A 12,774-nucleotide genomic window follows, 5' to 3' on the forward strand; every position below is an offset into this window, starting at 1 on the left:
TCTCCCTCCAACATGTCCTTGGTCCTCTCCTACTACAAACTTAGCCTGCACACTTTACTCTTTTAACACCAATCTACTTATGGTGCCTCATGTCATCTCTCTGCTCATTACCACCTTGTTCACGCCTTCTCTCTGGGCTAGAGCTCCTCATCTATTCATATTTGACACCCCACCATACTCCCCATCTTCAAAGCCCTACTGAAAATCACATCTCCTCCAAAAAGCCTTCTCTGATTAGATCCTCACCACATTCTCCCTTCCATCTGAGCCACCCATGCACTAGGGCCTGTGCAGTTTAAGCACTTTGATACTCACTCCCCTCTCCCTCCAACTTTTGTTACAATTAGTATGGCCCTGGTTCAGTGCTTTACTGTGTGCCAAGCACTACACTAAGCGCGGGGGTAGATAATAGTACTTGTCAAGCGCTTACTACATACCAAGCACTGCTCTAAGCGCTGGGATCTCCAAGATAATCAGGCTGGGCAAAGTGTCTGCTCCACATCTGGCTCACATTCTTAATAATGCACTTATATACCTATCTTGGTACTCTGTTGCTTCCTCTGTAATTTAATGTCTGTCTCTTCCACTAGACTGTAAGCTTCTGGAAGGCAGGGATGGTATCTACGAAACTGTACCATGTGTTTGGTACAGTATACTTTACACAATACATGCTCATTAAATAAGGTTGAATGACTAACAATAAGGTTAATGTTATCTGCCCCATATCTATCTCCAGAGATGCTGGAACAATGGGAGAGATAAACAGATCAGTTAGGAGTTCCCTGAAAGGGAAGTCCTATAGAAATTTAAGGTGGTGGTAATTACTCATCGCTACATTTCAGTTCTACTCTGGTCCACTTTAGGGACTAGCCAAGTATGCATTCATGAAGGCTGGAATGAAACTTTCTCTTTGAAAAGATGTGGACTGATTAAAAGAAAAAAAAATGGGGGAAAACAAGGCATATTGAATTTATCAGAATAATGCTTTCTGAGAAATCTCAGGACAAACATTTCCACTGTAGGCTTCCAACTGGATACCTACTACACACTTAAACTGCTGCACTTACACAACCCTGAGCTCCAGATGTAGCTATATTTAAGGCTGTTCAAGGAATATACCAAGAACAAGAGAGATTTTTTTTTCCAAGCAGCGGGAATAGTGTGTCGTGTGATCAGATTATATTTACAATCTTGAACACGTGAAAAATCATGTACTACTAACAAAATCAAGCCCCAGTGTAGTATTACAGAATACTGTTAGCAAAGATGGGTATAACTGTTTTCGGGAATTTTGGGGATTGTTTTCCAACAACACACACCAAATAGGAAAAGTTATGGAAGCTGAAAAGAATCTAAAAGAAAACACAGACCAATGGAAAAATCATCTATTAAGATTCGAAGCCTAGATTTCAAGGTGAATGAAATGACTATGTGGAATGAACCCGATAATTTTCTGTACAGCAACGCTCTTGCTAAAAGCCCAGAAAGCTTTATTAGTTGGCTTTTCACCTAAGAAGATGGCAAAATCGGAAAATACATATGCTAATAATATTTTTTAATACTCATCCGCCAAAAATTGTCACTTCGCTTCAGGGTAAACATTAATTTGCTCTAATACTCATTTAAAGGAAAATGTGGGAAAATTTGCTTTTAAAAGTCCTAAGACACTAAAATATGTACACCAACAAAAAGCAGAAACCACACACACATTTTATATGAAAAGAAATCTATAAAGTGGCATGTTCAAACTTGTAAGTGGACCAGGGTTCTAATTCTGCCTAGGCCACTTACCAGCTGTGTGACCTCTGGCAAGTCACTTATCTTCTCAGTGCTTCAGATTCCTCATCTGTAAAATGCTCACAGATGTTTACAATGTGAGCCCCGCGTCTGACATGAATAACTTGCATCTAATCCATAGAAAACACTTAAATTCAACAATTATGATTCCTAGTTAGATAAAAAATGGTAAGAGAGCAACTTGCTCTAACATACTAAGATACGTTCTTGCAGTTGAATAGTATCTTTCCAGAAAAACAGAAAAGGGAAGAAAAGATGATGGTTTGTGTCAATTATTTTAGAAACAATTCTCTCCTACAAGCTATCATCCTGTTGCCTTTCTAAGTTTGCTCTGAGGGCCTTATAAACTTTAAGAAGCTTATAACTCCCCTCCTTCCAATGACATGTCAAGAGTATCATCTTTACCAATTCCTACCTTCAAAAATTTTGATTGTTATTCTTTCCCCTTTTAAAATAACCTGCAAAGGGAAGAGTTGTTTACCTTCGCTTTCCTTTGTCATAATAAATATTTCCTAAAAAGATGTTAAAAAGCTTTTAAAAAATCACGTCTTCTCTTATTTAAGCAACAGTGACAGACTATTTGTATGTTTCAGCAACAGAAAGGCCACCCTCCATACGTGAGACACTCATCCTTGAGACTTTTCCCTTAACTCCACTCCATCCTTCAATCTTTTAAATCTGCCACAGGCTGTTCCACAACTGTTTTTCCAATGGGATTGTAATTAACATAGAATGTTGCTTACCTCCCAATTTGTGTATATACACACACACATTCAAAATAACAGATCTGGGAACAATGTTTTGAATTACTTGTCCCCCAAGAGACTCTGAAAGCACTAAATGATTTTCTAAGCACCCAGACAGAAGTTCAATGCATCCTCCATTTATGTCAGCCCCAAATTAGGGGTTTGTGATTCCATCGAGCACAAGCTTTGGGCTTATACAATACTAGTACAATGAATGAGGAAAAAGAGAAATATAATTCTGTGCCTAGAAGTGACTTAGTGGATAGGGCGCAGGCCTGGGCATCAGAAGGACCTGGGTTCTAATCCCAGCTCTGCCATGTCTGCTGTGTGAACTTGGGGAAGCCATTTCATTTCTCTGTGCCTCAGTTACCTCATCTGTAAAATGGTGATTAAGAGTATGAGTCCCATTGTGGGACAGGGATCTACCCCAGTACTAAGAACAGTGTTTGGCACATAGTAAGGGCTTACCATAATTATTATTAAATTGGATTAAGTACAGAGTTGTTCTCTAGACAGACAGTGGGAAACATTTTGAATAACAGGAAAGCAGGTACCCTTCCCTGTGACTTCTGTGAAGGAGAAATAAAATGTATTGCTTTCTGCAGGCTTGCACAACAGGAACTGGGGTTGAGGATTCCCGACAGTCACCACCTTCTAATCCGTGATAATATCACATCAGGCCTGGCCACCTAGGGCAAAGGGCCCTTCGTCTTCTTTCGAGAATTCAAAGTTGCTTCTCAAGGAAATATTGTCTTGAAGAAAATCCTTAGGGGTAACCCTGAAAAGCAGCTAGCTTTAAATGCGTTTCTGAGAATCAAACAATAGTACTTTATAGAGCATTCCCACTTAGTACAGTGCTCTGCACATAGTAAGGGCTCAATACATACAATTGATTGTTACTGTGTGCCTGAACCTTCCAGAAGCCCTAGCTCCTTTGTTGGCTTCCTCTCCACCCAGGCCACACGTCCTCATTGTAAGCTCGTTGTGCATAAGGAATGTGTCTGCTTACTGTTATACTGTTCTCTCCCAAGTGCTTAGTACAGTGCTCTGCACACAGTAAGCGCTCAATAAATGCGACTGAATGAATTAAATACGAGCTGCACCTCCATTATTACGGTCCTCTCTTGGTAGAAGCAAACATGGCTTCAATCTCTGGCCTGTTTAAGCAGCCACTACCATCAATGATTTCTTAGAAACCATTTCCTGTAGCACTCACCACAAACCTACTCTATCCATGTTAATGTAAGCTCGCTGTGGGCAGGGAACGTGTCTACCAACTCTGTTGCACTGTACTCTCCCAAGTCCTTAGCACAGAGCTCTGCATACAGTAAATGCTCAATAAATTCCATTGATGATTATAATAATGACGATCATAGCTTTGTTACTGTTTTTGGCCTATGACAAGGCTTAGGCAACCCCAGACCAAAACAGTAGTTGCCCAGGAAATCAATCACATTTATTATTTACTAAGTGCACAGCACTGTACTAAGCGTTTGGAAAAGTACAATAGACTAGGACAGACACATTCCCTGCCTAAAGTGAATTTACAGTCTGGAAGCGGGGGATAAACATTAACAGAAATAAATAAATTATGGGTATGTATATTAGTGCTGTGGGGCTGGATGAATAAAGGGAACAAGTCTGGGTGACGCAGAAGGGAGCTGGAGAACAGGAAAGGAGGGCTTACTCAGGGAAGGTGCCTTGGGGGAGATGTGCCTTCAATAAACGATGAAGTCTGATCAGATGGAGTCCTTGTCCCATCACACCACCTTAAAATTTAAGCTTCCAACAGAGGGACCGGCCCAAAACACACCCTTTTCCCTCAAAGAGTACGGCTTGCTATATACACCCTGACACTTGGCATATATCCAGGCACTTCCACCCAAAGATGGTAATAATAATGACGGTATTTGTTAAGTGCTTACTTTGAGCCAAGTACTATATTAGGGAAGCAGCGTGGCTCAGTGGAAAGAGCATGGGCTTTGGAGTCAGAGGCCGTGGGTTCAAATCGCGGCTCAGCCACTTGTCAGCTGTGTGACCTTGGGCAAGTCACTTAACTTCTCTGGGCCTCAGTTCCCTCATCTGGAAAATGGGGATGAAGACTGTGAGCCCCACGTGGGACAACCTAATTATTTTGTATCTACCCCAGCGCTTAACAGTGCTTTGCACATAGTAAGCGCTTAACAACTACCAAAATTATTATTATTATTATTGTTAGGAGCGGGGGGTGAATACAAGCGAATCAGGATGGACAATTCCTGTCCCATGTGGGGCTCACAGTCTCAATCTCCAGTTTACAGATAAAGTAACTGAGGCCCAGAGAAGTGACTTGTCCAAGGTCACACAGTAGATATGTGGCAGAGCTGGGATTAGAACCCATGACCTTGACCCCCAGGCGAGTGGTTCTACCCACTACTCCGTGTTGCTTCTCATAATCTTACGGACAACCGTGGGGCTTTCCAGGTGAACGATTTTCAAATCCCGAGGTCGCACGCAGGCGGACACTTACTTATCTACAAGCGTCCTGATTACTGCCAAAGTGTCCAACACCAACCCATCCACGTTTTGCTTTTTCCTTCTGGGTTCATGAGGTCCCCTCCCCCTCCTGGGTGGCCTCACAGGGTCCCTCAGATGGCTCCTGGTTTCGGCCGCCGGCAGGACACTGTTCTCCGACTGCCGATGGCGGGGGTCGGCGTTATCCTCGGCGCCGCTATCGTCCCGGCAAATGCAGGAGTTGCCCATGTTTGGGGTCCCGGGGGTTCCCAGCAAGCTGGCCACGCGCTGCTCTAGCGACAGCAGGAAACCTGGGAGCAGGCTTCTGCTAGCATAGAACACAACCAGAGCAATGACGATCATTTAGAAAGTTTTCTGAGGACTGTTTCCGGGATCTTGAATCGGGGTTTGTGCGCCGTTTTCACGCCGCGGAATGGAGAGGAGATGGAAGAGTCGAGCGCCAACATCATTGGCTAAAATTGATCTGGGGCATTCAGAAGCGGGCCTGAAAGACAGAGGAGAAGACAAATGAACGATTTTCCTTCCCCTCACGTCTCTGAAACAAAATCCCAGGCATTCCTGGGAATTCGTGCTACCACCATCCCTTGGACACAGCTGTGGAATCCTGCTTCCCATATGCCTTTTGTATAATAATAATAATAATAGTATGTTAAGCACTTACTATGGGGGATACAAAGTAATCAGGTTGTCCCACATGGGGCTCACAGTCTTAATCCCCATTTTGTAGATGAGGTAACTGAGGCCAAGAAAGTTAAGTGACCCGCCCAAAGTCACTCAGCTGACAAGTGGCGGAGTTGGGATTAGAACCCATGACCTCTGACTCTTAAGCCCGTGCTATTTCCACTGAGCCATGCTGCTTCTCTAAGTATGAGGAGCGGTGGGGCATTTTGGTCTTTCTTTACACTGGACTGCCGAGCAAACGTCCCCCTCTCCCCCGAAGCCCCCCGAGGGCCCAACTGATCCCAGTGACCCCTGGACTAGTTGAACCTCAAACTTTGTCTTTTATCTCGATGGTCTTCCTATTAGTTCATCTTTCCCACTGGGTCTGTCATGCAGGAGAAGCAGCATGACCTAGGACCTGGGTTCTAATCCTTGGCTCCGCCACTTGTCTGCTGTGTGACCCTGGGTACATCACTTCACTGAGCTTCAGTCACCTTATCTGTAAAATGGGGATTAAGACTGGAGCCCCATGTGGGACATGGACTGTGTCCAACCTGAGCAACAGATGCCAAGTGATTGCTGAATCAGCTTAAATGTGTCCACATTGACGTAAGGGGTAAACTGACATTCTAAGAAACTCGACTAAAGTCGCTAATAAATTTGACTGGGATTTTGTCCCTATCTAAAATAGTTTGGCCTTCCCAACATGGCTACTCTACTGCTAACTGATGACAAAGCTGTGAAGGGGTTATGGCATTTTCCTGTTATGTAAGTAGGAATGTTTTCCTTTTTTCTGGGGGAAGGATGTATTTTCATTTTATTCCAGCAAGTTGCACTTACATAATAGATGGTTATTTTTGTTGCTTGTGCATTTTTTGCTACAGATACAAGGGTGAGCCAATTCCACTTTGCTAGAATTTTAGGACACTCTGTTCTTTGTCCAAATAACTGCATTTCTGTAAAAAGAGAACTAATGCTAACCTAGGCTCCCAATCCTTCGGAATGATGGGAACATTCAATTGGATTCTTCACCTCATTCATCTCAGATCAATGACAAGCCACGAAAGTTTCCAAACCAGGTTTCCAAGGCCCAAAATGGTGGCTTTCTGTTTTGTTGGCTCTTTGAAGTCTGCCCCTCCCATTTCCCCAAAGAATCTTGCTCCCTTGACACCCAAACCCTCACTATGAAAATTTGGCCCCTCTGAATGCTAGAACTACCTTTTGAGGTGAACAAATTCTGAATCTCAGGCAGGGGTGTTTCCTAGCAGAGCCCATAGAATAATTAAGCCCTCACACCATATCTATCTGGAGACACAGGTGAGGAATCATATCGTGGAATTAATTCTATGGCTATACCTTTAGGGCATTTAACCTAAGGTGCGGGTTAAGAGTAGCATGGCCTAGTGGGTAGAGCATGGTTTACAAGTCAGAGGGACCTGGGTTCTAATCCTGGCTCCGCCTCTTGTCTGCTGTGGGAGCTCAGGCAAATCACTTCACTTCTCTGTGCCTGAGTTACTTCATCTGTAAAATGGGGATTAAAAAAGTGTGAGCCCCACGCGGGACAACCTGATTACCCCATATCCAACCTAGCGCTTAGAACAGTGCTTGGCACATAGGAAGCGCTTAACAAATACCAGTTAAAAAAAAAGTACCTGGATAGGGTAGAATCACAGATTCTCAGTTGGAAACCATATCTCCAAAGCTTGGATGGGAAAACTGGCCAAAATTCTGCTGCAGGTTATTCCCATTAGTGAGAGGTCAGGGCGCTTGCAAAGAACAGAGGAAATTATTTCAAAATGACATTTTTCAGTTTAACCAGGGAGGGCATGACCGACCAATCCCCGTGTTGAGTTCCCCAAGGTGGTTTCTCTAAATTAACAATAGGTTGGGTGCAATCCTGGGGTGTGAAGAGTAGAGATGCAGAGGAAAGAGAAACCTGTAGTAACCATTCCTCTGGAATTTCGATTTCGGGTTGAAGAAAGAGAGGAGGAATGCCAAACATTGCCATGCACAGATGCAAGAAGCTGACAGGGTCTTACAATGCAGTGTTTACTTAAAATGTCTTCCCTTCCCTTAACAAGCAAGAGCAAATAATGCCAAGTAGCTTGAAATGGGCAGGGGACCTGCCCACTAATTCTGCTGAACGGTACTCTCCCGAGCGCTTAGTACAGTGTTCTGCAAATAAACATTCAGTAAATATCACTGATTAAGACAGCTACAGATTCACTAAACCCAACTGAAATAGATGATACGAGTTATCTGAAAGAATGAGGTTGATGACACAGAAATTATTTTGCAAGAGCAGGAAACTTGTGTTCAGGAATGTGTTGGAAGAAAACAGCGAGAAGCAGCATGGCCTAGTGGAAAGAGCCTGGGACTGGAAAGCCTAATCCCGGCTCTGCTGCTTGTCTGCTGTGTGACCTTGGGCAAATCACTTCACTTCTCTGTGCTCAGTTCCTCATCTGTAAAATGGGGATTAAGACTGTGAGCCCTTTGTGAGACGGGGACTGGGTCCAACTTGATTATTCTGTATCTACCTCAATGCCTGGTACATAGTAAATGCTTAATACCATTTAAAAAAAAAGCGAAAAAAAGGAAACAGCACAAGGATCAAAATTTTGGCACATTCTTAAACATTTAAAAGGTGAGATTTGGGCCCCTGAATTGGAAGATTTTAAACTGGGAAGACTATAAGAACTTATCTGTAATTTATTTATATTGTCTGTCTCCCCCTCTAGTCTGTAAGCTCACAAAGCAATACAATACTGTGTTGTATTGTACTCTCCCAAGTGCTTTGTACAGTGCTCTGCATACAGTCAGCACTCAATAAACACAACTGATCGATTGGTACCAGTTTAATACCAATTCTTACATTTTCATAAGGAATCAACCAAGCTGCTAATCGATAAACCACCATTGGAAAATCTTTTTTTTTTTTTTAATAGGCTAAGGGTATAAGTTCTGTCAAACAGAAGCTGCTTTTTAGAATGATCCTAATAAAGAAAGAATAAGTTAGAGTTTAAGCTGCTTAGTCAAAACAGGAAATGAGGTGGAATGAATCCCACCACCCTGACTAGTTTGTTGTGGTTACCCCTGCATGAGATGCGTAGAAGACGTATACAATCCTTTTAGATGAATTTTGGTTGATTTAACAATTCAGGGGTGGAGGGATGTGGGGAGAGGGGAGCGGTAGGGGTGATTGTTTAGCGTCCAACTGAACGGGAGGGTAGTGAGGCGTTCTCTCCGGCATGGCCCTGTCTAGTACGCTGGCAAATGTGGCACTTTCTAGAGGGCTCCACTCTCAGGAATTGAGTCCCAGTTTCCCAAATCAATCAAATTTATTAAGCGCTTACTATGTGCAAAGCACTGTATTAAGCACTTGGGATAACAACTAATAATCAATTATAATTATGGTATTTCTTAAGCGCTTACTACATGCAAAGCACTGTATTAAGCACTTGGGATAACTAATAATCAATTATAATTATGGTATTTCTTAAGAGCTTACTATGCACCAAGCACTGTTCTAAGCACTAAGACCATGAGCCCAATGTGGGTCAGATACTGTGTCCAACCTGATGAATTTGTATCTACTCCAGGGCTTAGAACAGTGCTTGGCATATAATAAGCGCTTAACAAGTACCATTATTACTATTAATAACTCTATTTCTCTGAGAGCCTTGGGGCAGACACCCAGGCAGTCTGGCAGAAGAGTGACGGGCAAAGAGAATACCAATCCTTCAGTGGCGCCTGTCAATATCAATTCCTACGCAAATTAGGAGACACTCCAGGACCTGATTTCCTGGAAAAAATTCCCTGTCTGATGATCTCACCCTATGACTTTTCAGTCCTTTGGGGCTAAATTACGACAAAATATGCTAGTGTTAAATCCCCCCTAATGTTGTTAAATCCTCCTGTTATCTGGATAACAAATAAAAATTCATTAATCATAAAGCCATTATTTTTTTCCCCTCCATCATTGTTTACCACCTACACATTGCAAATGTCATTTTTTCCAGCTTTCCTTAGCACTAAAGAGTTCGGCCTTTTCATTTGGAGATGAACTTCACCTTTGTACAACCCTATAAAATGACAGTAATAAAGGTCTGAATCATGAAATCTTAAGGAATGGATTTTGGCCAGTTTCACCTTACTGAAAAACACGAACCATGGAAATTATTTCACTCATCCTCAGGTTTTTCCAGAGACTGATGATTCCCTATGCCGGTGTGGTAAAGCAGACATGCAAGGAAGGCCCAATCTTGTTAATTTACTCCTGAAGAATGTTCAGGACTGACTAATGTTGTGTTCATTATTTCACTGTCTGCAACTGGCACCTCCATTACCAAACCTCTTGTGGCTGACAATATTTTATGCATTAGAAGTGAGAGTCTCGCTCCGTAGTAATTCAAACGAGACCGAGGCGACAGGAGGACAATAAAAGCCACCTTTTTGTTTCTTTCACTGGTTCCCCTAAAAAAGGGAATTTCTGAGGAACACAGAATCCCCTCTCTCTGGCTGCCTGAGGTGCAGTTTTTTTTTTTATTTTGGGTTGTTTTTTAAATAGTATTTGTTAAGCACCTACTATGGGTCAAACACTGCTTTAGGTGCTGGGGAAGGCACAAGTTAATTAGGCCAGCCATAGTTCCTGTCCCATCTGGGGCTCAAAGTCTAAGCAGGCGGGAGCATGTGCGTTTCTATACCTTTTCCACCCTGCTCCTTCCTTATCTGCAAGTGTCAAAGTGCCAGCTGTGACCTCTCTGACTGTATCACCTAGACAAAATGATGTCACTTTGTTGTGCATGGACTCTCTAGGTGTGGATGTGACAGCACAGAAGCACCGGCCGTGGCTGTATCTATGGCATAGTAAAGGATTCATTCTTTTATTCCGACTCTGCCACGTCTGCTGTGTGACCTTGGGACTGTGAGTCCGCTGTTGGGTAGGGACTGTCTCTATGTGTTGCCGACTTGTACTTCCCAAGCGCTTAGTACAGTGCTCTGCACACAGTAAGCACTCAATAAATACGATCCTCAGTGACCTCATCTGTAAAATGGGGATTAGGACTGTGAGCCCCACGTGGGACAACTTGATCACCTTGTATCCCCCCTGCACTTAGAACAGTGCTTTGCACATAGTAAGCTCTTAAAAAATGCCATTATTAGTATTATTATTATTATTCAGTCATATTTGACCGCTTACTGTGTGCAAAGCACTGTACTAGGCACTTACGGATGGGTCATGAAGATGGGCTCTGAGGGCCCCTTAATAATCGTATTTCCTAAGTGCTTACTAAGCACTGAGGTAGTCGCAAGATTATCAAGCTCACTGTGGACAGGGAATGTGGCTGTTACTGTTATACTGTATTCCCCCAAGCGCTTAGTACAGTGCTCTGCACATAGTATGTGCTCAATAAATATGATTGAATGAATGAATGAAGTCCCACATGGGCCTCACAAACTGTAAGTTTGTTATGGGCAGGGAATTCTGTTAGAGAAACAGCATGGCTCAGTGGAAAGAGCACGGGCTTTGGAGTCAAAGGTCATGGGTTCAAATCCCGGCTCTGTCAATTGTCAGCTGTGTGACTTTGGGCAGGTCATTTAATTTCTCTGTGCCTCAGTTCCCTCGTCTGTAAAATGGGGATTAAGACTGTGAATCCCCTGTGGGACAACCTGATCACCTGGTAACCTCCAGAGCACTTAGAACAGTGTTTTGCACATATTCATTTATTCATTCAATTGTATTTAGAGTATTTACTGTGTGCAGAGCACTGTACTAAGCGCTTGGGAAGTACAAGTTGGCAACACATAGAGACGGTCCCTACCCAACAGCGGGCTCACAGTCTAGAAGGGTAGTAAGCGCTTAATAAATGCCATCGTTATTATTATTATATTGTACTCTCCCAAGTGGTTAGTATAGTGCCCATAGTAAGAGCTCAATAAATACCACTGATTGAGGGAGAACAGGAATTGAATCCCCCTTTTACAGATGAGGAAATTGAGGCTCAGATAAGTTAAAGTGCCTTGCCCAAGGTCACACAGCAGGCAAGTGGCAGAAGCGGAATTAGAACCCAGTTCTTCGGACTCTCAGGCTTGCGTCTCTTGTTACAGAGATGTCTTTCCTGATCAAACTGGGGGATGAAAGGAGGCTATTTCTTACCATCAGGCACTCGCTGGGGCCAGGACTCCAATCAATCAATCAATCAATCATATTTATTGAGTGCTTACTATGTGCAGAGCATTGTACTAAGCGCTTGGGAAGTACAAATTGGCAACATATAGAGACAGTCCCTACCCAACATTGGGCTCACAGTCTAAAAGACTCCAAATCTGGTGCGATTGTTCTGACCCCCGAAACGGCCACCCGCACCCGCATACACCCCACTCTGAAGCTCTCGCTGTTTTCCGGCTTCAGACTGCCCAGTTGTGTGACAGACAACAATGAAGCTGTGCTGCTGTGCTGTTCTTTAGAGAGTTTTTGTCTGCCCTTGGTTTTTACAATAGACTGGAAAAGACCCTTTTTTTTGGCATTTCATTCATTCATTCATTCATATTTATTGAGCGCTGTGTGCAGAGCACTGTACTAAGCAGTTGGGAAGTACAAGTGAGCGACATACAGAGACAGTCCCTACTCAACAACGGGCTCACAGTCTAGAAGGGGGAGACGACAACAAAATAAAACATGCAGACAGGTGTCAAAATCGTCAAAACGAACAGAATTATGGCTATATGCACATCATTAACGAAATAAATAGAACAGTACCACCTCTTACCACCTTTTGCCAATGGGTCTTAGGGGACAGAGGCAGGCAGTGACTTTTAAAATATTATTTAATTAGGTGCTTACTATGTGAAATGGGGATTAAGACTGTGAGCCCCCTGTGGGACAACCTGATCACCATGTAACCTCCCCAGCACTTGGAACAGTGCTTTGCACATAGTAAGTGCTTAATAAATGCCATCATTATTACTGTAACCTCCCCAGCGCTTAGAACGGTGCTTTGCACATGGTAAGCGCTTAATAAATGCCATCATTACTTGTATATATTTGTACAGAGTT

The 12,774-nt window shown here is 43.1% G+C and overlaps 1 protein-coding gene across 2 annotated transcripts in view; it reads right to left on the minus strand.

The window, feature by feature from the left end:
* Nucleotides 1-12,774, minus strand: part of RSPRY1 (ring finger and SPRY domain containing 1) — a 56,930-nt gene that overhangs the window by 30,873 nt on the left and 13,283 nt on the right. Inside the window, exons 1-2 of one of the 2 annotated variants that reach the window (XM_038754662.1) lie at nt 7,370-7,451; nt 5,053-5,541 (exon numbers count right to left, since the gene is read on the minus strand). In XM_038754662.1, the coding sequence (XP_038610590.1) occupies nt 5,053-5,399 (347 nt within the window). In that variant the 5' untranslated portion in view covers nt 5,400-5,541; nt 7,370-7,451. Of the gene's footprint in view, nt 1-5,052; nt 5,542-7,369; nt 7,452-12,774 lie in introns of those variants that run through there. The other variant, XM_038754661.1, reaches the window with a different exon arrangement.

This window comes from Tachyglossus aculeatus, chromosome 11 (assembly GCF_015852505.1).
Source record: "Tachyglossus aculeatus isolate mTacAcu1 chromosome 11, mTacAcu1.pri, whole genome shotgun sequence".
In the NCBI taxonomy this organism is placed as follows: Eukaryota; Metazoa; Chordata; class Mammalia; order Monotremata; family Tachyglossidae; genus Tachyglossus; species Tachyglossus aculeatus.